Consider the following 27346-nt stretch of genomic DNA (forward strand, 5'->3'; position numbering starts at 1 on the left):
GTTGTACGCAACAATTGCCATAAGATTCATTTACCTCTCACACTTGCCGGATTATGACTCTTTACAGCATGCATCGGTAAATTATCTTCCATATTTCGATTAAAGACCGCACTACGAACGGACAAACGAATCAAATTCATGGAAGAAATTATAAATGGGGTTCGGGTGATCAAAATGTTCGCTTGGGAGACACCATTCGGTAAAATGATAGACAATGCAAGGAAGAAAGAGTTAAACATTCTGCGCAAGAACACTTACGTCCGATGCCTGTACATGACTTTTGCTTTATTTACCACCCGAATGGCTATATTTTGCACCATGTTGTCAATCAGTCTGCTCTATGGTAGCGAAAATATTACAGCAACGAAGGTAACTCGAGACTCTGAGGTCTATAATGATCGTTTGTCAAACGTATCCATCGTCTTCCCAGATATTCGTCATCTCAGCGTATTTCCAGTTGATCGCACAAACTTTGTCACAAATGTTTGTTAGAGGTGTTGCTGAAATAGCTGAAGCATTTGTGTCGGTAAAGCGTTTGCAAAACTTCTTGCTTGCGGAAGAAATGAACGGAATGATTAAAAACGACAAACCTGCAACCGAAGACAATGTTGATAATGTGATATCCATAGTAGATTTAACAGCCAATTGGCCGACTGCAAAGGAGAAGAGTTCGGAGAAGAGTTCGAAGAAGAGTTCAAAGACTAAAAAATTTAGTCACGACGAAGTCGAAGAGATGAGCTTGAAAAGAAACGAACAGACAACTGAAGATCTGGATACCCTCTGCAAAATTAACGTAAATGTTAGACAGGGTTCGCTTGTCGGCATCGTAGGTCCTGTCGGTTCAGGTAACCATTCTTACTGTTCCCACAAAATTTATTGCACGATTCGGATAATTCTAATTTTCTGGCAGGGAAAAGTTCATTTTTGCAAGCGTTATTGCATGAACTACCTGCAGACAGTGGAACAGTGGAAGCAAAGGGATCCATTTCGTATGCCTGCCAGGAGCCATGGATTTTTTCGGCCTCAGTCCGACAAAACATAATTTTTAGTAATCCGTACGACGACGTACGCTACGACACGGTAGTCAGATCTTGTGCACTAGATGTTGATATTGAGAATTTTGAATCCGGAGACATGTTGGTGATCGGTGATCGGGGCATTTCGTTATCCGGTGGGCAGAAGGCCAGAATAAAGTGAAGTTGTTTTTGTCCGAAAATCATGATACAGATTTTGTCTAATAACACCTCTTGCTCCGCCACCAGCCTGGCTAGATGTGTTTATCGCAAATCGGACATTTATTTATTCGATGATCCCTTGAGCGCTGTGGATGCGAACGTCGCTCGCCATTTGTTTAATGAATGCATTGGACCGAATGGATTTTTGGCGAAGAATGGATCGACCAGGATATTAGTTACGCACCAAGTGCATTTCTTAAAAGATGCAGATGTCGTCATCGTACTGCGTAATGTAATCATCCCTTCTTATAATTTACTTGCTTAAGTTTAATCCAGCCGAGGCATGACTAATTCCTCAACAGGGAAAGGTGGATTTTCATGGAACTCCAGCCGCATTGATGAATGAGGGGATCGATTTTTCAGAATTTTTGAAAGTCGAAGTTGGTGAAGAGCGTTTGGAAGGCGATGATGATGTGGCTCAGCAAATTACGACAAAAGAACTTAAAGTTTCTGGAGAAGAGAAAGTTGCTGAATTGGAGGACACATCGAAAAACAAGAGTAAAGATTCAACATTCAAAACATATTTCCTATCTGGAACGAATGCGTTTGTGCTGGGTATCGTATTTACGTTGTTTATTGCTGCGCAACTGTTGGCTAGCGGATGTGATTTTTGGGTGGCATTTTGGTGAGTTGGTTTTAAAGGTGTTCCCTTCAAAGTACTGCAAAGAAACTAAGGCTCGTCAGGTGTAGTTTCAGATCCGGTTAGGTTTGTTTTTACGAAAAGATCTGACCTGAATTTTCAGGTCGAATCATTTTTTAACCGCGGTCGACCGATTCCTAGCCTTAGAAGAATCTTTGTGGTGATGATGGTTCAATTGATTTACACTGGCCATCATGAGTGATTCTTCAATAAATTTCAAATTCAGGACCGGACAGGAAGAAAGTCGACTAATTTTACCGAACAATACCGAGGAATCGGTAGCGCACACAGAGTTCCACCGAAGGCATAACACATCCGACACATTGTTGATTGGTGAGGAGATTGATCCACCATCAAATACTTCAGTCCCAGTACAAGATTTGTTGTCGACAACGACCTGCATTCACATCCATGCAACGATTATAGCCACACTGTTTGTGATTGCAATTTTCCGGTAGAAATATTCGCCCGTCTTGCGTCAGAATGAAGTTAATTAATTGTTCCCCTTGGACAGATCGGTCAGCTTCTACACCATTTGTCTGCGTGCTTCGCGTAAACTACACAATGCCATGTTCAAGGGAATCATTTCAACGCCACTGCGATTCTTCGACACCAATCCGTCGGGTCGAATTTTGAATTTGTTTTCGAAAGATTTGGGTACTGTGGACGAATATCTTCCCAAATCGTTGTTGGATGCGACACAGAGCATCTTAGTTATGACCGGTTCCGTTTTACTGACCTTAGTGGTGCGGCCATTTTTCTTGATACCCATTTTCATCATCGGAATCGTGTTCTTTTACGTGAGGAAAATTTATCTGAATACGTCGAAGGACATCAAGCGAATGGAAGGGATAAGTATGACATGCAGATGATCAGAGCACGAGAGCAGAATGAAATATTTTTTTGAGCAGCTCGATCACCGGTTTTTACTCATCTGGCTGCTACGATGAATGGATTGCCGACGATAAGAGCTATGGAAGCGCAACACGTACTTGCAGAGGAATTCGACAATCATCAAGACCTTCATTCGTCATGCTGGTTCATGTACATTTCGACGAATTCTGCTTTCGGTCTGTGCTTAGACTTTCTGTGTTTCCTAGTCGTTTCGTGCGTGACGTTCACGTTTCTGCTCAGCGTAAATTGTAAGTCTCTGGAAATGCCCGAAGAGTCACGAAGTGATGTCTAACTGTATTTGTAGCTCTCGGTAATGAGGTCGGATTGGCTATAACCCAAATTATGGCATTGACGGGAATGTTGCAATGGGGCGTCCGTGAAAGTGCGGAAGTGACAAACAATCTGTTATCGGTGGAACGCATTTTACAATACCGCGATCTGCCACCGGAACAAAAGCTGAAGATTTTACAAAATGTTCACAAAGACTGGCCAGCCGATGGAAAAATTGAGTTTCGCAATGTGGCTTATCGGTACAGTGAAACGTTGCCGCCAGTTTTCGCCAATTTGAATTTGGTCATTCATCCGAATGAGAAAATTGGCATTTGCGGTCGAACGGGTGCTGGGAAGAGTTCGCTGATCGGCGCTCTGTTTAGGTTGGCGGTAATTGAGGGCAATATTTTCATTGACGGGGTGGATACAAATTCAGTTGACTTGCAAGAGCTACGGTCGAAAATCTCAATCATTCCTCAGGATCCGGTACTATTTTCCGGTACGCTTAGACGGTATTTATAGCTAACGGAACACATTCAACGGCGACTGCTAACAATTATTTGTAGGAACTTGGATCCATTTGATAAGCACAATGACGCGGATATATGGAAAGCTTTGGAGGATGTAGAATTGAAGCACATTGCAACGGGTCCACTCGGATTAATGTCCGTGGTTCTCTCGAATGGGGCAAACTTTAGTGCCGGAGAGGTGGGACAGTTTGGTAGCACCGTAAACGTACTCAAGCGCTCTAATCATAAATTAATTTGCAGAAACAACTTCTGTGCTTAGCTCGGGCTATCCTTCAAAGGTGTAAAATTTTGATTGCTGACGAAGCCACCGGCAACGTATCGCTCAGGTAATATTTCATTGTTTTGTTAGTGAAGTGTGAGTGAGTTCGCTAATTTCGAATAATTTGCGTGTGCCAGTACCGACCAACTGATTCAGGAAAAGATTCGCGAAAAATTTGCTGATTGTACAGTCCTGACGATCGCTCATCGACTAAATACCATCATTGATTCCGATCGAATTTTGGTTATGGACGGTGTTAGAACGGCTGAATTTGCTTCGCCTTATGAACTGCTTCAAAATAAGAGTGGAATTTTTTATGATATGGTGCAAACGTTGGGAGTGCATGAATGTGAACGGTTAACGAAAATTGCGGCTGCTAAATTTAAGTCTGAATAAAATGATTATTTTTTTTTGTCTCCATTGTACCTAAGTACTTAATGTAGGCTTTAGTGCTTAATATTCAGAGTATGAAATTGTATTATTTTTTAAACAAATAGAAAGATTTCCAGTAAGACAAATTACTTGGTACGATAAAAGCGTACGAACAAAATAAAACAAATGAGAACACGTTTCGAACAATTTCTTTTTTTAATTGCCCATTATGCGTACTGGAGACGACTATATCTGCAGTAAAGTCTGAAACGCATTGTATTCTATTCAGAACTGGTAGATCCTCATCAATTGAAGAAAGTTTGTATCGAAGGCAAGTATCTGTTTTTAAGACTTCCCACTCCGGACGCAGAGGCGACCAATCACAGTAAACAAGCAGATACATTAGGGGTTAACCATTATAGTTCGCAAAGTTCTTAAAAATGGCATTTCGTGATCTATTGACATTTCTCTCAAATATCTTATGTCAAAAGTATAACGGTTTATAACATAATGGTTTACCCCTATTATATCCACTCTGCTAATTTCGTATAATAAAGAAAATGATATTCGACGTGCGATGAGTTCGAATGGAGTGATTTGATATCGAAGCTGGACTATTGTTTACCTCTCAATGAAAATTGTTTTGCAAATATATAGGAAAGGCTAAATTTCAGCCGAAATTTGCTTCAGCTGAGACTGCCACGCGCATACGTGCACAGCCCAATCCGTATAAACGCTCATAACTCGTTTTGTTTGTATGAGTCAACCACTGAACCAGCTGAAAATCAACTGTACTCTGTAGCAAACTTCGTCTGAAAGCTTATTGCCCTTTCCTGTAACATTAATTCAAAACAAAAGTGCTATCAGTGAAAGTCAATAAGGACTCCTGAAAGTATAAATACTCCGATTTATTATTGAATGGAGGTGTGTCTGTAAAAGCCTGATAGCTGTGCCTGAATATTGTACAAATAAGTCGAACCACGGCAGAGTAAAGAGTACTTTTACTCTGCCGTGGTCGAACTCACAAATTACTTTCTATGAGTTCCTCGGTTCCTCCTGTCATATGTTCCCCGGCTTTTTGTGTGTTAAAAATCACAAATTACTTTTAACTGACCCTTTCTGTCATTTGTACCCCGACTTTCTTTATGTCCAAATCACAAATTATTATCATGAGCCTCTTGCTGTGATTTGTGTCTCTAACCCAAGGTCTAAATCCAATACCCTCTCTATAGAGAGCAACCAAACTACTTTTATTAAGGTGGTGAAAGAATCAAGTAGCCTTGAGAGAGTATTGCTTAATCACAAATTCCTATTACTATTACGAGTCACCTGCTATGATTTGATTTGTACACAGAAGTTGTGGTGTACAAGTAACAGCAAGTGAATCGTCACTGTGATTGGTGATTTGAAATGAACTGAGTGTATACAAATCAAAGCAAGTAACTCGTGACAGTAATTTATGATTTGAACAAAAATAATGTCTAAGTCTGCGTGTAGAAATCACAAAAAGCGACTAATAGAAAAAACAATTATTGTGATTTGGACTTATTTGAACAGTTCCCAGGACTTACGACATATTTATACTTGCAGGAGGCGGGTCTTTATTCTCACAGGAAAAAGGGTCCAAAGTATTTTATTTTGAGCTAACTTCACACACATTTTGTTCCACCTTGCATTTCAGGTACAGTCACGCAGCAGCTGTTTTACGGAAAACAAACTGCTTTGCTTTAAATAAGCAATTTTTCCTTAACTTGGAAAAACGATGGTATGTACTGGATTGGAAACTGCGTGCAGATTACACAACAGATCAGCTTTATTTGTAATAGTAACATCCAACAGTATACTTGAAGCAACACAGTTCTAAGAAAGCGGAAATTGTTATTGAAGTATTGGATGTTCTTGAACCGAAATAATGCTCTGTTGATCTCTGCAAGTATTTTCTATGAATATTTACGTTGAATATATGCTTAAGCGAACTACCTGGAAAAATTCCCGTGGCGTGTGCAGAAACTCTAAGCAGATTAAAACCTTCCATTTTTACATCATTAAAATAGAGTGGATGTATTTCTTATCCGAATAAGACAAACGAAAGCAGGTCCGGCCTGGCAATACATGGCAACTCGGCAGATGCCGGTAACGCTTTTCAAAAAAAAATTTGTTTCTATTTTTACTGTTTTCTAGTAAATAAATCGAATACTAGATCTGAGATTTGTTTCTGGGGAATATGAATATTTGACGGTGTCATGGCGTGTTGATGTTTCAGTTTGATCTTTTAAATTAATTTTTAATTGTGATTATGACATTATGACATGTGTTTTGCTTGAAAATTATGAATATTTCAACTAACAGTAGATAAAATCTTGTTGCTAACACGTTAGTAAATGGGGTTTTGCGCAAAATAGCTAGTTCCAAACACAGTAGTAAATGGGGGTTTTGCACACACGATGTGTTGCCGAACTCGCTTCGCTCGTATCTCACATCTAGTGCGGAAAACACTTCCATTTACTACTTTATTATGAAAATAGCTAACTTATTACAAAAGGAAAAGCGTTTTAGATAGTTCTGTTCGTTTCTAAACGCCCATAAAAAACACTTCTACTTGAACTGTGGGAATTGAAGGTCGAATCCGGCAAGTAGAGGTGTTAATCCCGTAATTAGAGTAATAAAAAGAATTGAAAGCAATTAAAAGTAATTAATTTATCACAATTTTAGCCTGTCGGTCAGGCGCGCTGACTTTTGTTTTGGGTGTTGGGTGCTAATGCTCCAAGATAAATTTTCATTGCAAAGACTCTTAGAAAGCGTAGAACGATGGTCAGTTAAAATTTCAACAAACACAGATGTTCCTGTTATGGCATAGCGTCGCATCAATAATAGCTCTGAGTATTCTGAATATTAAAATCCGATAAATGAGTGATATAAAATTGAATACTTTAGCGCCGCAGGCGAATTTTTTACAATGGAAATTTAGGAAAAGTTCTCGGAGTACGGTGACAAAAATTTAAATTTCATACAATGATGACATTAAGACGTCACCAGACCTATTGAGTTAGGGCCCTTATTGACCCTTATTTGAGCTAGGGGTTTTACATCCGAACTTTGTAGGACGAATTGATAGGATGACAAAATCTTAGATAAAGATTAACAAAATCTTAGATTTTCTCCTACAGCTCTTGAAACGATTTTGCTAACATATAGCAAATGATCACTTTTCCATTTACTAGCTCGTCACGATATGAACTACGAGCATTAAATGCACCAACCAGCGAACTATTAAAATTCGAAAATCTGAGAGTCTGAGTATACTTTCCCTAATTCTTAAATTGAACACCATCACTCGATTTTTTGTTTGTTTTCCTTAAGCTATTATGGAAAAGATAATGAAGAGAAAAATGGGGCTGGCTGAGTTTTCGCGTGCCATCGTCTAGGTCTGCTTGTCTATGTGGCTGAAGTTATAGCACAACCAAGATTTTTTACAATCTCGAGCTAACACAAGATCACAAAGGATGAAATTGTTTTATCTTTTCCAGAAATTACCTAAAATTATTTTAAGTTATACAATGTGTCTTTAAAAATCACAATCTTAGATTTTTTAGAGTTTTCAATATCATCGATGTTTCTATTCAATTAAGTTTTTCCCAGTCTAAGATACCTTTTCGTGAAATTTGAATTCGCTAAGAGATTTTCAAATTTTGTGCCTAAATATCAAAGACTTGAAACACTTTGTTAAAACTCTAAAAAATCTCAAATATGTTCCGAACTAAAAAGAACCCATTGTATTGCTGAGAGCCCTAATGATGAGAAATGTTTAAGTCTGTTTCGTAGTTTTAGGCCACTAGAAACTTTGCTGGGTGTGGGGGTCCACTACTCGTATATTTTGCCATTTCGATGCTGGGATTTTCGGATTCATTCACTTAACTTAAATGGAAACCTCAATAATGAAGGATCGTGTTCCCGATTAATGAAAGTAAAACTATTTTTTGTAATGTCACGGCCGTGCAACAGGCATTTGAGTCACCATTCTTAATGTGAATAAAGTTTTCACTGAAATTACATAAGGAATGGTGACTCAAATGCTTGGCTTAGTTTGGCTTTTTTTCATGAATCGGGCGCATAATCGCTCTTCTTCTCCACTGACATCTTTAGATACTTTTAAGAAAATTTATGGAACAAAGTATAAGTGAATATATCAAAAATCTCAGCATGGAAATGGAAACATAAATATATGGGACATTCTCAAGTTAGTTGGAAATATCGTATATTATGAAGCACTCACCGGAAGCTGTTGACAAGGCCCGTAGTCTACATCTTCAAATTCACATTGTCATAAAAATATGAACAAAAATAATAGACTGACTGGCAAAACATAGCCAACATAATTCACCGAATGCTTCAATATGTACGAAATTTGTAACTTACCTAACTTAACCATATCCCATATAAGTATACTACCTGCATATTCTAGGAGTTAAAATTGTTAAGGTTGTGTCGACAAATTATTATCGTTGCTTTCTACTTTCTACAAAAATTCTAATTAGTTGTAGTCTGTACTCTTGGTTTGATTTGTCGGTTTTGATAGAGTAGAATAAGTCATTTCAAAGAAAGAATGAATAGCTCCGATAGTGAGAAATACATAGAATTGCCTAAGCTATGACATTTAAAAAAAAATTAGAATATCAGTTCTGGCTAAAGTCTGCTATTTCGTTGGGTGCTACGCACCCAACAAATTCTGGTGTTGGGTGCTTCGGCACCCAACGCCACCTACAAGTCGGCGCGCCTGCTGTCGGTTCCCTCTAGGAAAATGTGTTTTCAAAATTTTTTTACAGAGCCAAAAATTGAAGAGTTTAGATTCAGTTCAGATTGATTTAAAATTTAGCTGATCTGAATCTGAAAAAGTCAAATTAAATCTGAATTCAAACTGAAATTTGAAAATCTGAATTTTTTCAATCTAATCTGATTTCAGATTGATCTGAAAAATTTTGAAATTTTCATACAAATATTTCAGATAAACAGATCTAATCAGCATTTACCTGAACTAAATCTGAAATTAAGTGATCTGAAATTTCAGATTCGGATCAGATTCAATCGAATAGTAATCTGATCTGATCTGAAAATTTATCAATCTGATCTGAAAACTTTCAGATTAGTCTGATCTGTTCCGAGCTTAAAAAAAATTGTTCGATACACTGTGCAGTTTCAGTTACTCTATTATCAGTGCCTATATTCGCGAAAATATTTTCACAGATTTTCTCAAGTTTTCGTGATTTTCTCAAATTTTCACAAAAAACGTTTTGCAAAAATTCACGAAAATTTGAGTAAATCGCGAAATTTTGAGAAAATTTGTGAAAATATTTTCGCGAATAAGCACTGCTCTATATAGAATACCACTCATGCTTGAAGTGCATTGATGTACTTCATAAAGCTATGTTGGACAGTACAACGGAATATTTTTTAACATTAAAATGAAAATTATCTTTATCACGATCCTAATCATATAATTTTAAAAACAAAGCAATTAATTTTGGGCAACTATACACATTCCGGCTATTAACTTATCTATAATTCATTCTTCATTCGTACAATGTAGGCCAAAATATAAATCACAGTGCAATTTAGCAGCTGATATTAAATAAAAACGCTTTGTGTTAAGTAAAAAAAATAAATGTAGAGATAGGAGAGCGAAAAAAAGAGGAAGAAAATGCGAGGAGGGAAATTATCAGTATGGTACGGAATATTTTATTTTTACATGCAAAACGTGTGTTTTATATCCCGAGGGGATCTGGTTATTTGGTTAATGCATAAATTATTTATATGAATTGTAGGCAAGATGGGGAGCGTTATATTCATTCATTTAATACGAACATATATGCACAACACATCTCTCACACCAGATGACATATCCATTTGCATATTTATTTGATTTTTACACTGTGTTGTGACAATTACGTAATAACGACCAAAGTTTCCGTTTAAAGTGTGAGTACATTAATGTTGTATCCCCATTCACCATCGCAGAGTCTATTATTAAAACAGACATATGTTACAACATACAGTGCGATTATACGGGGCTTTTCGGGTTCAGTGTATATAGCAACGAGTGCCGAAATGATTTAATGACATAATATTGATAATGAATAATTGATATTAGGTGGAGCACTAATGGGGCAATACATCATTTTCGGTTCAGAAAATACGAGCCGACCAATACATTTTGGAATTGTATATTGGTCGTTTACAATATTGTCACGTTCGAGTCCATTGCAAAATTCGAACGCATTTAATGGTCTGCTATGGAGTGGTTTCTGCTTTTAATAATTTCGGCGATCGAATTGTATTTTTAACGAAAGAGGCAAGTGAAATAATTCTGTGAACATTTTATGGTCTAGTTTCACTGCCGTATATTCACACGGAACAAGTGGCCCGACCAGGGCGCTGGAAAATCTTGATTCGAATAAGTTAATCGATTTCTGGTATTTTCTCGAAAAGGTCGTTCAGATTAAATGGCCTTAGGCGCTGAGAAGGCTTAAAACGGCTCTGTCTATACTAGTTTGATATAGTGTTATTGGAATGCGAGTCGCATCCAAGATGTATAAGTTAAGTTAAGTATATGCAGCTAGCTCACATCCTCTTCTTAAAACATACCAACAATATAATGGTTGCCAAGGCTGTTCCGATATAATAGTGCAGAAACGTTAGAAATGAAATTTACAATCAATCTCACAATTTTAAATTTCCTACTCGTTTCACCGTGAAATAACTTCCACCAGGGGAATCGCCATAATAAATGAATCATAAGTGCAAAACCGCATTGTGATTAAGTGAAATAATTACTCGATTGCTGTTAGATAACGTTGTCCCATCGACCAGTTGTCAATAAATCTTACGCTTCAATCATGTAATTGTGGTAAACCATAACTTCAATGTTCAACATTGTAGTCAGGTTGTCGTTGGCTGGTGTTCGATACATATGCGTTAATCTAATGTCAATTTAATCAATTTATAATGTTATTGTGGTGTACAATTTTCTTGGTTATAATTTCAATGATTTGACTGGTGTGATCGACACATAGTACATAGACAACAACATGGAAAATTTCCATTGGAAATTAACCTGACAGCTATCACACAAAAGTAGTTCTTGTGTACTTTGCAAATGCATTCTTGTATTGTAGCTTGTATTACATTTAACATTTAACCTTCAGTATAATTTGAACGGGATTCGAGTCGATAGTAGGTCGAGCAAAGCGTTAAATTGTCTTAAGACTACTCTTGTAAGCAAATGTATTGAAATAATAAGATTTATCTCCTGCAAGCTGATATTTCATACATTACGCGTTTCTGCATATAAACACAAACACATACATAACCACAGCCTATACGATTGGATAATTCACACATAACCCACCTAGGGTAAATTTACTTTCCATCTACATATTTGAAAAAAAAAAATCGCCGAACGGCGGAAGCGAACGCGGGACCAGCAGCATATCAACCAAACATGCTGACCACTAAGCCAACAAATCACATAACGCGATGCAATTGGTGTCGGTAGTGGTTCGTTAGTCACTTCTACATCGATCAAATAATCAGAGTAGTCGGAATGATGTGATTTGAACGAAATGTTGAGGTGGATAGTATATGTGTGTGAGTAAGTAAATAAAGGATTCTCTGTATGATGTTTTTTTTGTTGTGAATGCGTTTTAAAACAACATGCTTAATTAATTAATTTTAAATCCAAATTTTTGTGGTTATTTCGCTTATGTATGAAATATCAGCTTGCAGGAGATAAAACATTGTTCTACCTTGGTGTATATTTCTCGAATCACTTCTTATGTTCAATTGTATATACACTCGCTGGCGCTCGTTATATACAATTGTACATACGAAGTTATTCTCGAAATATACACCAAGGTAGAAAATGTACTATTTCACTCCACCAACGCACCAGCATTTTCAGATACCACAATCAGTGTATCAGTATCATCCACTGGACCACGGCAGAGTAAATTAAACCAGGCAGGTGTTTGTTTTAAGACATTTTCATACAGTGTATTATGTCCCTTATTTGACGTTTCGAAAATGAACCGCTCCTGCACAAAGAAAAAAGTCAGATTAAATGTTTAATCTTTGGAAAGATTACGAACATTTTAAATTTTTCTAAAGATTTCATTTCAATCTTTTTTCAAAGATTACAAAAATTAAATCTTTCGATAGATTACGTTTCGGATTAAAATGGCTAAAATTGATAGTAGCAGTGAGAAGTGAAGTTAACTATAGACAATTTTGCCACGGATTTTTTTTTTTTTTTTCAAAGAACGTTGTTATGGTACCTAGAGTTTATGATTAGAATCTAGTAGGTGGTAGATGTGTAATTTTTTGTCATATGTTAGCGATTCAAAGTAAAACTAAAAACCACAGCACAGAAATGTTTGAGACCTTTTTTTGCTTTTCTTTAGGAATATTAATTTGAGTTGAAAATCGTTGCAAAATTAAATAAATTCTTCCATGCAAATTGGTCTGTTCTACTTCTTAATCAATTGTACAATTAAATATGGGGCGCAAAATATCGTTTTATTATAATATTTTCCTACTTTTCAATACTTTTGTCAGGCTCAACTTCCTTATCGTTGCTTATCCAGATTTATGAAATATAATAATTAAAAAAATGAAGAAAAAAAATGTTGCCTTCGATTAGGATTTGAACTCGTTTACTATGATGGTTACCTCAGTCGGTACAAAGGTTTCGTTCAGAAGATTATTTTTTAATCTTTGAAAGATTAAAATCTCCGTCACAACGGTTCGAAATTAAATCTTGCTAAGATTAAGAACCCAATAGCTCAGTGGTAAAGTACAGGACTGGAGATACGGAGGTACCGAGGTGAAAGAGTTCAAATCCTGATCGAAGTAAGTAAAAAAAAAACATTTAATTTCAACTAAACAAATAAAATTCCCAATTTCAGAATAAATAAAACAAGTAAATCTGATTCGATATTCAAATATAAGTTGAAAAAAAATTTGTAATTTCAAAATAAAAAAAATTTAAATCTCTTGCAAGATTTCGATCTAATCCATCGAAAGATTAAATGCAAGTAATCTTTCGAAAAATTAGATTTCAATCCAAAAATAAATTTGGTCCTATATGTAATCCGAAAAAGATTTAAATCTAATCCAGGATTTCTCTCTGTGTGCCTGGCTTATTTTACTCTGCCGTGATTGGATTTACGCTTATAATGAAAACAAGTGCATTGACTCTACATATTTTGGTAGAACAGAATACTAGTGACTAGCGTATGACTCAGGACTCCGTATAATATAAAGTTTCGATAGCAACTGGAATTGTTCAGATTGATTTAGTGTACTCTGAGAAATGTAAAAAATTTTGGTTCATTTTTTGAACATTCCAGTTCATCTCCAATATTTTCCTTGCTAACTCGTTGCGTAATAATACTCTGTCGATGCACTGAAAAATGTGACAAATTCTTACACTTTTTCTATGGAATCGAACAAGACGCCTTTGCGTTACCTTTCGTAAGGTAACCCCAGGAACCAACAAAATCATCATCATCATTTTTGGTTGATTTGTTACATCACCACGAAAAATCGACATAGTTCCCTTGACTGTAAGTCAGGGTCTTACGCCGGAAAATACCCTAAAATTTTTGAATGAAAGGTTGTATGATATGTTATGAAAAACGGAGTTGTTTGTCCCAATATTTTGCTTGTAAACACGATAACTTGAGTAATTATCAACCAATTGTTAATTTTATTTTTTTAATCGACGCAGAATTGAATTCCTGAGGTTAAGTTCGAAGATGCTATGTGAGGCTATGTGGGGTTAAGGATCCGGAAGTTATTCCAGAAAAACAGTATTTTACACTGTTGGAAATTCAATCAATCGAAAAAGATTACTGCGATGGAATTTGATTTTGTCGTTTATTTATATCCAGCTATCACAGTGATTGTCAGCTATGGTCAGGGATAGTCACGCGAACGTCAGCTATCACGGTGATAGTTGGCTATAGTCAGGGATAGCCACGTGAAACCATTTTCTGAATCGTTATTCAAATGTATGGAATGACACTGAAAAACAATCAAACAGAAGACTTCAAAACTCCCACGGGTGTGACGTTTGCCGTAATTCGCACGAGTCGTGCTATTTTATTCCAGATTAACAGTTTTGTGAATGTAGTAAGTACCGGGATGCTTCCTTTTTGTACATAAGTGTAAGGGAAGAACGTCTACCGTGCTATTTTTATTGTACCAAAGTGAAAGAGTCCTCTAATCGTTCTATATTCTCATCTTTTACTTTTGATTAGCGTTAACAATAAGACTTTGAAACTGAATAATAGACAACTTATACGAGAGGGAAGTTTGCGGGCAGAGCGGAGCGAGTCCTTGTCTATTTATGATTTATGTTTGATTAAAAAATCTTTTATTTGTGATATTTCGGAAGTTTAACAAGTTGTTAACAATAGAAAATAAATTGATTAAAAGTATATTGAAAAAATTGTCAGTCAAGCCACCTGACCCGCCCAAAAGGTGGGGCCTAGTGTGAAGAAACGCCATAAAGACACATTTTTCCATTCTTTATGTTATTTGAATTTCTCCTCACTTCTCTCGATAACACGATGGTGATGTTTGTGCACACGGTTTTTTACAATTAGAGAATCGATCGTTTCAGTGCTTTTTAGAGGACAACAGAACCTTTGAAAAAAATTCAGTCAAGTGATCTGTCCCACCCAATCGGTGATACTCCATTTTCATAGACAGAGTTGTGTACGTCGTTGCACACACGTTTCGGAAAACCGCGTAACCAGATGTTGAATTATTTGTCAGCATTACATTGCAAATTTTTGTTTGTATATGTTTATAAACGGTATACTCAAATTCCGAAAACAATTACCTTACGTTCCATGAACAGTCATTTATTTATACAACCTGATCTGGGTAGATGTTCACATTGTTTTACGTACATATGTTCAGACAAAATTAGAGGTAGCTCGTGTCAGTGGAATGTGTTCGTTTGAACGAGTTGAAGTAAGGCAATTTCTATGGCTGAACAGACTTCATTGACCTTTAATGAAAATATGTTTTAACATTTCTATTCGAATTGAACGGATCCCCCTGTTGGACAACACTGATGTGGGACCATAACTCCAAATGATGAATAAAACATGACCGTAGGATCATTATTTAATTGAAATTTTATACAAAAAAAACATGAGCTAAACTTTCCACTAACTTTTTTATTATTTCCTTGTCTATGAAATTGTCGTTGCATTTTCCGAATGGCAATGATGTGATTTCGTTGAAAATGTTCACGAAAATTTATTCAAAACAATTCATAAACTTCAAATGGAGTCAAGGGAGCTTAGAAAAGCGTCTATGTTACACAACCAAATGGAGTAAAAGGGATGCAACGGTTCTGACGACCACATTGTATTATTATAAAATGTATTCTAAGAAAATAAGAAAACAGCACAGCCATTTTTAAAATTTAATAAAATACGTGTGTTATTATGGCGAAATTCTTACAGAAATTGTTTGCAGTTATGAAAATTAGGATATTTGACAAAGCGTATAATATAAAGAATAAACAGTCTCGGAGGAAAGTTTTTATGTTGTGCAACCGTACTTTTTATTGGTTAAAGTTTTGTAAATTTTAAATTAAAATTTTGATTCTCATTTTCTACTTTATTAAGTAAATAAAAGAAATATTTTATGGGTCGGTCGAGATCCGACAAAGTAATAAGCAAGTAAAATGTTTGGCAACGTGGGTTTCTGTTTCCCTGTAACGGATTTTACGATTGAAAATGTGGCTACATACCTACGACGACATTCATGGCTTTTACGGCAAAAATATACATTTTAAAACACAAAGCCCGAGGGAAAACTATACGCGAGCCAATTCTGTCCAACCTACTTCCATTGGTGTACCATTTCCTTCTATTGGTGAACTATTTCATTCTATTGGTCACTAAATAGCACCTCTAGCAGTATTTGCTCGAGTAGCTTTCCCCTCGACAAGACCGCATTAAGTCAATAATCATCCACAAACTTATAGTTAAATCGATTTACTACCTGTCCCATGCGAAAGTTGACCATTACATAACAATTCGCCTACCGCGTAAATGATCTATTACGTTTGGACTACTTTCGGTTTTTTTTTTGTTTTTAATTTTCTCTATAGCTATAGCTTCGGATACTATTTCTAGTGTTTCTTGCAAAGACAATTTATCACTACTTCCCCTTTCCTTGATTTATGTTCAAGGACAATGGAAATTTCCATTTTTGGGACGTTATTGACGATTTTCGTGTTTGTCGCAACTACTTTATTGGTCCCGTACCTCGATGAAATTACTGTTGAAGGTATAACTCCTCAAAAATAAAGTCTAAACCTGATGTTCCTGCTACTTCTTTGCACTAGACACAAGACATTACTTACGTTTTTGACCATATTTTCTGCTAATATTCGTACTGTTACAAAGTTTGAAGTAACCAGAGGTCAGTTCCTAAAAAGAAGTGCCATCATCATCATGGCTCACTATCTTCCCAATCTTAGAACTGCAGCCGTATTTTCTTTTACTTTTCAGAGCAGAATACATTTTTCAAAAAGATATTGTAGTTTCAGAGATACAGTTAGAGGCAGTGAATTTTCAGCATGAAGTTGCTTCAGCTGTTTCTCAGCTGATACACACAAGCAATCAGATCTGTTGACACGTCTTCAGTCTTCATACTGTTTCATCAATACCATACGCGTGCGTGTAGCAGCTTCAACCGTATAAACAGTTTTGATTGTATGTGCGGATTCAGCTGAAAAATAGCTGAAGCAAATTCATGCTGAAAATTCCCTGCCTCTGACTGTATTCGACTTTAAAGATTTTCATATAACTGGCTTTTCCGGCTGGAACATTACATAGCAGTATGCCTGGTTCGAAAATATTTTTTGTAGAAGTGGAAGAGAATTCCACTTAGTTACCAACATTAAAATTTCATAGTCTCTATAATCTTAGCCCTACTTTATATCTACCTGTTCATCGTTTAAAAAATTTTCCTTTTCATTTTCACTTTGCACTTCAATATACCAGTCCAAAAAGTTGAATGTCTGTGGATATTCCTTTTGTTCCCTCAAAAGAAATGTATCGTACGAAGTAGGAAGCGAACGTTTAGATTTATTTTTAAAACAATTTTTTAATCACTTAAGTTTTCACAGAGAAATTATGAATAAAAATTAAATTAAACTTCCTCGAAACTTTTCCCTCGCTTTTTTTCTTATTCCGTACAGTAGATATATACGCCGAAACTATGTATATACACATTTTTTTTGCATTGCTCAGCATTGTAAAAAAACGCTTTGCAATGAATGGGTTCAATGATTCATGAAAACAACAACACTTTTGATGTTCAATGTTCAATATCAGAACTTTTCTCTTTGATCTTTTATTCGGAGTGTTTTTTTGTATTGTGTATACAAACTGAATGGATAGCGAATTCAGGTAACGTTGGGTGTTTGATGCGTACACGACACTAATATTACACATATATTGAACGTTTTACAACAAAAAACTGCATCAACAATCATTGGGTACTGCATTTGCATAGAAGATTAAAAGTTAAAAGTCCAATAATGCAATCCCATCGAAACTGAATAAAAAAAAAGTTAAGTAAAAAAAGGGGACGCGATTTTTACACTCCTCGTCACCTACAGCAACGCAAAAATGTACAAAAATTTATTTGAAAATTTAAGGAACGCCTGCCATTGTCTAATTTTTCCTCTCATTTTGAGGTAATAGTAAAACTTGCCGCAGACTTATAGCTTCTGCATCCTTTGTGTCTCCTAGAATAATTCCTCAAGGGTTCAAAAAACGATAAGATTGTCTAAAAAACGTTTTTTGAACGGTAATACTGTTACTGACATTGACCGTATAGAAATGTGGCCTCTCCATTGCGACCCTTCGAAAGTAATGTTTTCAGAGCAAAGATTTTCAGTTTCAGTGTATTTTGGTCGAAAATCAACAGTGTTCCAGTTCGAATTTCGAAAACATTTCGAACAAATTTGTCACCGCGGCCAAGGTTCTGCAAGAACAGGTTAAGACACTTACGAATGCGGGTGAAATACAAATCTTGACAATTCAGACATGTATATTGTTTGAAAAGTCAACTTGAAAACATTTTTTTTTGTTAAGTTGAAATCGTCATATAAAATTTTCCAAACCTAGTTGGCGCTACAGGAAAATTTTGATCAACTCGAAAGTGTCTTAACCTGTTCTTTCAGAACCTTGACCGCGGCATCCCGTATAATAAATTGCAAAAGTGAACACGAAACTAATTTTTAGGTCTTTTTTCTTCTAGAAAAAATACCATATTATGGCCGCTTTTTCTGTCTGTCTGTTCTACAAACTTGGTAGTTTTGATAGCTCTCAGTCGGTAGTTGGTATTTTTGGTAGTTGGATTGATATTCCAAATTGCAACGCCACTATGAGCAAATCAACACCAGACAAATAATAATTATCTGTTACCTGATAACCGATAGCTCATAGTTAGCATTGCAATTCGAAAATTTGGTAGTTGGTAGGTCACTACCAAGATAATTATTGACTAGCAAATATAATTTTCGACAGAGATGTTTACTGTTCAATAACCAAGCACCGACTAACGAAATGATTCTACTTGCTCGCCTATTAATAGACAGAAAATTTGGTAGTCGGTAGTTTTGGAAGTTGGTAGTTTTGGTAGCTGGATTGATATTCCAAATTGCAAAGCCACTATGAGCAAATCAACACCAGGCAAGTAATAATTGTTTGTTATCTGATATAACCGATAGCTCAGAGTTAACCTTGCATTTCGAAAATTTGGTAGTTGGTAGCTGACTACCAATGCTATAATTGACTACCAAGCGTAATTTTTGGAGAAGAGATGTTTGCTATTTGAAAACTACATTACAACTGACAAAATTATTCTACATGCTCGCTTTAAAGCTTAATTTTTGGTAGTTGACTACCAAACTGGAGTCAACTACCAAACTGGTACTTGACTACCAAACTGGTACTTGACTACCAAACTGGTATTTGACTACCAAACTGGTACTTGACTACCAAACTGGTACTTGACTACCAAACTGGTACTTGACTACCAAACTGGTACTTGACTACCAAACTGGTACTTGACTACCAAAGTGGTAGTTGACGACCATGCTGATAGAGATGTGGAAGAGATGTTTACTGTTTGAGAGCTACACGTCGACTGCTTGCCTATTTATAATTCAATAATTTGGTAGTTGACTGCCAAATTGGTAAAAGTTGGTGGAGATGTTTATTGTTCAACAGCTGGATATCGACTAATGAAACTATTCTTCCTGCTTGCCTCCAGAAAAAACGAGAAAAAGAAAAAAGACATCAAAAGGCTTTAGCCGGTCTATTCTTGTTTTTATTGTATCCGCGCAGCATAACATGAACAATTTCCGAAATGGAGCACACTAAATCAAAACATAATCGAGAGGTTAATTGGACTGTTATCATTACTTACCGTTATCGGCCATCCTTAATTCTACAACTTTTCGAGATACTGTTGTTCAACTTTGCAAAGTAAATATTCTCTACGTCTTCAGTGTCTATCTGAATTTACAATTACTGACATTGACCCAGCTAAATTTCAATGGTATTGTACAAATATTGAATATTCAATGGCTCTGTAAACCGACTGATTGAGAACTCCCTTGACAATATTAACGACATTGTGTTTGAACGATGTTTTAATGTACACTCTACCAATTGCAATAAAAGTTCAACTTCAAACGATAAAAACATTAACTTCGACGTAAAATACTTCTGAATGGTTTCTTTTCATTACGTTGTGTACCTCGTAACATTTAGACTGTCTGCATGTAAATATGTTTGAAGAGCTATTCCGATAAAGCAATTAACCCCGCAATTAACCCGCTTCTACCAGTAGTCGAGATCGTTCATTGTTCAACACACTCGTACACCCTTTTATTTTGTCACAAACAAAAATTTCTATATGATCTATTGCCCGAATGCTTCAAAATTTGGTAATGTAGGAAGCGACATGAAATGCATTAAATTACACGATATTAAAATAAAACCTTTGCGTGCAGACAGTAATAAAGGTTACACTACTTTTTTATATAATGTCGTAAAGAAAAGCAGTTCAGCAGCAACTTTGCCTGTGGTAGATTTTATTGCATTTTGACATTATCTGAAATTAAAATAAAAGGAATATCCAGTCAGCCGACTGACTACCACAAGAATTATGTTTTTGATAGTTGAAACGGCCATAAAAGTGAACCAACAATTATATTCCTACGTTAATGTATTTTGCGAAATTATGTGAAAGATTCGAGTTTCTTTAATCGGTTACACTAATGTTGGAGACTGTTCAAGTCATACACAGACAACTAGGTTCATCATTATCTTGTCCTACTCCGCGGGGAAACATAAGGCACCAATAAATTACCTCCATCGCACACGATTCAGCGCCAAGTCTTACTTTGGTCCTTGGCTTCTTCGGTGATCATCCTTTTCCACGTAATCTTTGGACGAACCGGAGGCAACTACACTTGTTGTAACGACAGTTACCGAAACTTGTTGCTCAAAAACACACTTGAGACTCGCATGTTGCGAGTTTGCTTTTATCACAAAATTGTTACCGCCCCCGGTAAATGATTTATTATTTTATTTACAAAAGCGTTACAACTCATTTCACTGGGCTTAGTACCTTGTGTGCTTGCTTCGCTCCCCTTCGCTTAGAGCTGCAAACGCCACACTTGGAAAAATAAAAAATTTCAAACAAAAACGTTACCCTCTTGAAATTTTGTGATAAAAGCAAATTCACCAGGAGAGGGGTTACGACGTCAGCTCTCTTTTCTCTATTCAATCAAAACTCTACTGATAGAGAACGATTCACTCTTTCACTGAAAGATGTCGCTGCGACAAAACCATTTTCAACAGAAAAAAAATTAATTTTTTACTCTACGGATTTCAGTCAAATAAAATGCCATCGTGTGTCACATGATCTCAGGACTCCGGAACGGTAATCAGTTTCTCAATCGACCCTATTTCGGCTTGGCGATAAGGATTTGAAAAAACGTTTTCTGTCATTGCATTATACTCCTTTTTTAAACTTTAATCGCTAAGCTTTCAGTGAAAGAGTGAATTGTTCTCTATCAGTAGAGTTTTGATTGAATAGAGAAAATAGAACTGACGCCGTAATCCCTCTCCAGAAGAGTTTTTTATTTCAGAGTCGCTTTACTTTAAGGTGAATAAATCTATGACCGAAAAATTGGCCTTAGAAATGAAGAGACTTTGCATCCTTTAAGTAAACTTCGATTACCCGGTAGAGGCGCCACAATTTTCTTCAGAACATACTTCATTCTTCATTCTAGGGTTTGTAGAGGAGAAATATGCTCACTTTTACAAAGTATTTGAAGAAGATAGTGATGCTCCTTCTACAAAATGTTTGTTGAAGAGGGTGATTATGCAAAAACATGCTTAATACGATTAGTCTTTTTTGTGCGATTAGTATTTTTTGATTAGACAGTTTGCGCAAGTAACATATAAATTATAAGTCAACTTATAACTTCGAAATTATAAGTTATAAGTCAGTCACTTATCAGTTATAAGTTAGGTGGTTATAAGTCATAAGTTATAAGTCGGCTGCATATAAAGTGAAATTTATAAGTTATAAGTCAGTGAGTTATAAGTTATAAGTGAATTTTCAAAATCTCTCAGAAACGTCCAAAAGTATCAAAAAATTGTGAATTCGACGTTTTTGAGAGATTTTGAAAATTCACTTATAACTTATAACTCACTGACTTATAACTTATAAATTTCACTTTATATGCAGCCGACTTATAACTTACGACTTATAACCACCTAACTTATAACTGATAACTGACTGACTTATAACTTATAATTTCGAAGTTATAAGTTGACTTATAAGTTATATGCCATTCGCGCAAACTGTCTATTATTCGCACTTTGTGCGATTAGTCTTTATTTGAAAATTGGCGCTTTGTGCGAAGTACATACCTACCAAATCTATTACATTTGAGCGTTAGTTTGCAAACGGCATTATCCTTAAATGGACATAACTATAAAATTTTCAGCTACAGCTACAATTTTCAGTTATCACAAGCATTTCCTAGCTATTTATTTTTGGGTCATTAATAAATCAGCAATCTCTAGGATCTCGTGTCATTAAACTTTTAAATTTTTTAAACACATAAAATTATAATTTTCCAAGTTTTATCACAACAATTTTTTATATGGCCGTTGGTTTACAAATTCGTGTATGAAATTCGCTAAATTATACTTCCCCAAATAAACACGAAAAAATAATTTGATCCACAACATGTGTCATCATTAAATTCTTAACGTTAAAAGTTTAGCGTATAACTTTAATTATTTCTAACCATTGTTTACGATCACAGGTTAAAAGACAAATTAGTATCACATTAAGCAAGCTGTTACAACAACAAAACACCAAATAACTACACAACAGAATAGGTTTTAAATTTATTATTTCCGCCATTTAAAAAAAAAGAACAAACCTAAATAACCATAATTTAAATCAATTTCGATTTTTTTTGTTCGTTTTCTTCAACTGCTCTATCTTCATCTATTTGATCTAACACAAAATCAAATTTATTGTGTACGCTGAGAACAGCCAGCTACACCTTGAAATCTATCAGTTTATATCATAGCTATAGAATAGTATCGTAGAATGAGGTAGTGTTGATTTGATTTAAGATACAAAATGCTCACGGAATCTAATATTATATACGGATGAGGTAATCTGATGGTAATCTGAATACTTTGAACCCGAATCATTAAAATGTTTAAAGTGTTGAATTTAAGTCGTTTTGAATTTATAATTTTACTTTGACGTGGTTGGGTGTCACGAGGGGTTGGTTGCAGTCATGTCCCTGGACTTAAAATGAGGTCAGGCCAATTCAGACTCTCGATCCGAAATTGTAAAGTAACGTGAAAAATCCAGAAAATCGAAATGTTACATGTGTTGCAAAACGAAGGAATTGCGGAATGTACCCGGTGACTTTGGCGCACAGAGTTCCACTGCGACTTAATTGAATGATTTCTAGTTTTCATTACTGTACGCACTCTAGAAATCATTACAGTGATTATTTTTCGTTCAGTTAATCGTCTGGTGAGAACTGTCAAATTTCACTGACAGGTAACTTTTCTACCCATGTCAGCGATATGGGTAGAGTTGTAAGAAATGTCACTAATGTTTTAAATGTAAGAAAATTTGAGAACGAAAGTGACTTGCTGAACTAGTCATTATCCTCTTAACGATTCACCAGTGAACCTTATCGAACAATTACTGTACGCACTCTTGTCAATCGCAACGCAACGCACTTCAAGCAAAGGAAGTACTCTAAATAGGGTACTGAAACTTGATACAAAATTTTACACTGTAAAAAGTACAAAATAGTACTCTATTTGGCAGCTGTCATTAACAGCACTTTTGCTTGAAGTGTGTTGATCCACGTTAAAAAAAAAAAATAAAAAAAAATGAATCAATGAAACATTTAACGAAACTTAAAGTGAGATAATGTCTGGAAGTATCGTATCTTGAAGATCATCTTTCATGTCAAAAACGAGTTGCCATTTGAGCGCTGATGGAAAAACCGTTGAGTACTAAATTTAAAATCCTGTGTAAAAAAAAGGACGAACAATAGGCGGCGGTTCAAAATCTATTGTTCAAATGACATTATTTTTAACGTTAGTTTTCCACTCTAGTTATCGATAAAATCATTGGTTATGGAATTTATCGTTAAATTTCTCGTCAAACATTTCATCTATTTTTCATCCAGAAATCAACGCTCATTCCATCGATAAGAAAACTCAGCATGCGAATTTCATTGCTAATTTCTCGATGAATAATGCATTCCTCTCCTATACGAGGAAGTTAACGATAAATTCTTCTGTCGTAATTCGCATAATAAACTTAGCGACCAATTTAAACAATCGAATTCTTTTGTTAAAATTTGTCGATAAGCTTCTTTTGCAAATTACAGTTGTTCTATCACCAATGATTTTATCGATAATTCATCGCTGATGTGCACAATTTAGCAAGAACACTCTGCACCGTCTCATTTTATTCCCTTGACTGAAAGTCATGGGTCTTATGGATGATAAACACCCTAAAATGTTTGTCACACAATGTTTACTACTATGATTGAAAATGCATGACCAAAAACCTTAAATATAGAAAATGTTTGTCACAATGACATAATAGTGTCCTCGATATATCAACTGTCGTTGAGCAACTTTCATGTATGAAGTCGCATTGAGAGCACCGGACACGGAAAAACGAATTCTTCTTATCACCAACAGAGCGTGCATCTTTGAGCTTGGAGAAGATCAAACTTCTATTCTTAGAGAGAGGCGACGGGGCCTTTCTATGACTATTATATCATTGGTTTGTCACACTTTGATGATACCTTGATAACACGATAACTTGACTAATTCTCAACGGATTTCCAAAAACTTTTTTTTAATCGACGGGGAATTGAATTCCTGAGGCTAAGTTCGAAGATGGGCTATGACGGTCGGGTGATCTTAGAGATATTCCCAAAAGAATTCTTGTCTTGTCGCTTGATTCCACGATAACTCGAGTAGTGTTCGATGTATTTCCAAAAACTTTTTTTTATTTCACGGGGAATTAAATTCCTCAGGTTAAGTTCGAAGATGGGTCGTAACGGATGGGTGATCTTAGAGATATTCCCAAAAGTATTTTTGTCTTGTCGCTTGATTCCACGATAACTCGAGTAGTGTTCGATGGATTTCCAAAAACTTTTTTTTATTTCACGGGGAATTAAATTCCTCAGGTTAAGTTCGAAGATGGGTCGTAACGGATGGGTGATCTTAGAGATATTCCCAAAAGAATTTTTGTCTTGTCGCTTGATTCCACGATAACTCGAGTAGTTTTCGATGGATTTCCAAAATGTTTTTTTTAATCGACAGCGAATTAAATTGCTGAGGTTAAGTTCGAAGATAGGTCATAACGGACAGGTGATTTTTTTGTCTCGTTCCTAGATAACACGATAACTTCACGTAATCCTCAACGGATTTCAAAAACTTTTTTTATTAGACGGGGAATTCCATGAGAGATATTCCCAAAAGAATTTTTGTATCGTCCCGTGATATTATTGTGTTTAAGTTTAGTAATTCTTATTGGTTTTCCACAAAAGAAAATTATAAATACTAAAAAAGAAATTTTTGGGTTAAGTTCGTTAATGGAATAATACGGGAATAATATTCTAGGATTTATACCAAAAAAGTTTTTGTGTAATATCTTGGTATCTATGATAAGAAAAAAAATTAAAGTTTGGACGAGTGTGAACTTTGCGGCCAGAGCGAAGCGAGTGCCAATCGAGAAAAAACGGTGGATTTGATTATCAAGGGGATTCCATTAGCAGATGATGAAAATCTTCAAACAGTGATCACTAAAATTAGTCGAGTGATAAATTTTGAAGATGATCGATCAATTCAAAGTATTCTGCGGCTGAAACAAACACCAAGGTCGAACACACAAGATAATGGTGGAGTCATATCAATGCCAGTTGTAGTGAAGTTCAATAATCCTCGCAGCCGACGCTTGTTCCATGCAAAATATTTCACATTCACCAAATCCAATGCCCTGAAATTGTCGCACATTGGATATGGTATTGAGGACCGGATTTTCATCAATGAAAACTTAACCAAACATAATCTGGACCTGTTACGGCGTGCGAAAAAGCTAAAGAAAGATGGTAAGATTGCGGCAGCCTATTCATACGATGGACAAATTTGTGTTTATCATCAGAAAAGTGACAAAGAATTTCATATTTTGTCAAAGGTGGAAGACTTGATGAAATACGAGTGATGTTGTTGTCTGTGACATTATGATTCTATAAAATTATTCCGATTCTAATTTTGAATTATTCTAACTAAAACTTGAAAGTCTAAAAATAATCCTATAACTATATCCTATCAAAGCTGAAATTAAAAAACATAACCTAAAAGCCGATGAAAATAATTATGATTTTTGTAACCAATCCTATTATAAACTTAATTTAAGATGAACTTGTTATTAGGCAACGTGGCCTGTTAGTTTGTCGAAATAAATACAAATACAAATACAAATACAAATAGTTCCATTTTTATTTAAGAGGTAAGCGAGAAATTTGCCCCTTTCCAGGGCCTGTTAGCAGACAATAAAACTTAAGAGGCATCGGTGGTTAGCTAAAATTGTAGTATTAATCAATATAATGGAAAAACTCGCACACGTTCGGCTGGGTGTCTCTCACAGAGAGACAGTTGGAAAAATTGTCATCAATAGTAATAAATTAACATATAAGTTACCATTGTACTATAGCATACCAATAAAAGGTGTCAAAACATGGTCTCATTCTTCCATATGTTTTTATAAAAAAAAACTTTACCAGCTCTAAAAAAAGTGAGCTTGTAACGAAATTTTCATAAACTGCTTAGTTTTCTCATGGTTGGTCAAACTGCTACAACCAATACCCTCTCTAGCAAACAAACTACTTTTATTAAGGTGGTAAAAGAATCAAGTAGCCTTTACATGTAAATTACAGCGTAGTTAGTCAAAATGTAGAATAGTGTTTGTAAAACACAAAGAAATAAGATGTGAATTTGACACAGAGAATTGCGAGTTTGGTTGCTATAGAGAGTATTGCTACAACCTAATCTATTTTATGTTGAAAGCTAACAATTCATGGTCGTTATTGCAGTCGTACATACTTGAAAAATGATTCTGGTGGAAAGATATCATCAAAAGACAGTATTTAAAAATCACCCAAATGTATACTTTTCATCGATGACTCTTAAGTACTGAAAACACGAATGAGCCATTTTGAAGTTTTTTTATGTGGATTGAGAATCTGTGGTATTTAAGTAAAGGGAATAAGAATCTCTAAGCTAAACTTTGCTACTGGACGCATACCCTTGTACTTTTATATAACTTTTAGAGTGCTTTTTTTTGCTCGGATTACAAAAATCTTCTTGAGAAAATTAGTCCGTCAGTCAAGGGATCTGACCCATCCAAAAGATGGGGCCTAGTATTATCAGAAGATGGAATCGGCACCGTACCTAAAAATATAACA

General features: G+C 35.6%; 1 protein-coding gene across 6 annotated transcripts in view; it reads left to right on the top strand.

Moving 5' to 3' along the window:
* Positions 1 to 26787, top strand: part of LOC119077828 (multidrug resistance-associated protein 4-like) — a 32630-nt gene extending 5843 nt beyond the window's left edge. For 5 of the 6 annotated variants that reach the window (XM_037185140.1, XM_037185141.1, XM_037185136.1 and 2 more), the window contains exons 5-16: positions 68 to 369; positions 431 to 845; positions 911 to 1193; positions 1263 to 1467; positions 1538 to 1860; positions 2102 to 2329; positions 2390 to 2730; positions 2787 to 3017; positions 3074 to 3551; positions 3606 to 3747; positions 3810 to 3895; positions 3966 to 4401. In XM_037185140.1, the coding sequence (XP_037041035.1) occupies positions 68 to 369; positions 431 to 845; positions 911 to 1193; positions 1263 to 1467; positions 1538 to 1860; positions 2102 to 2329; positions 2390 to 2730; positions 2787 to 3017; positions 3074 to 3551; positions 3606 to 3747; positions 3810 to 3895; positions 3966 to 4224 (3293 nt within the window). In that variant the 3' untranslated portion in view covers positions 4225 to 4401. Of the gene's footprint in view, positions 1 to 67; positions 370 to 430; positions 846 to 910; positions 1194 to 1262; positions 1468 to 1537; positions 1861 to 2101; positions 2330 to 2389; positions 2731 to 2786; positions 3018 to 3073; positions 3552 to 3605; positions 3748 to 3809; positions 3896 to 3965; positions 4402 to 26741 lie in introns of those variants that run through there. The other variant, XM_037185137.1, reaches the window with a different exon arrangement.
* The last annotated feature ends 559 nt before the right edge of the window (positions 26788 to 27346 follow it).

Source organism: Bradysia coprophila, unplaced genomic scaffold (assembly GCF_014529535.1).
Source record: "Bradysia coprophila strain Holo2 unplaced genomic scaffold, BU_Bcop_v1 contig_24, whole genome shotgun sequence".
NCBI lineage: Eukaryota > Metazoa > Arthropoda > Insecta > Diptera > Sciaridae > Bradysia > Bradysia coprophila.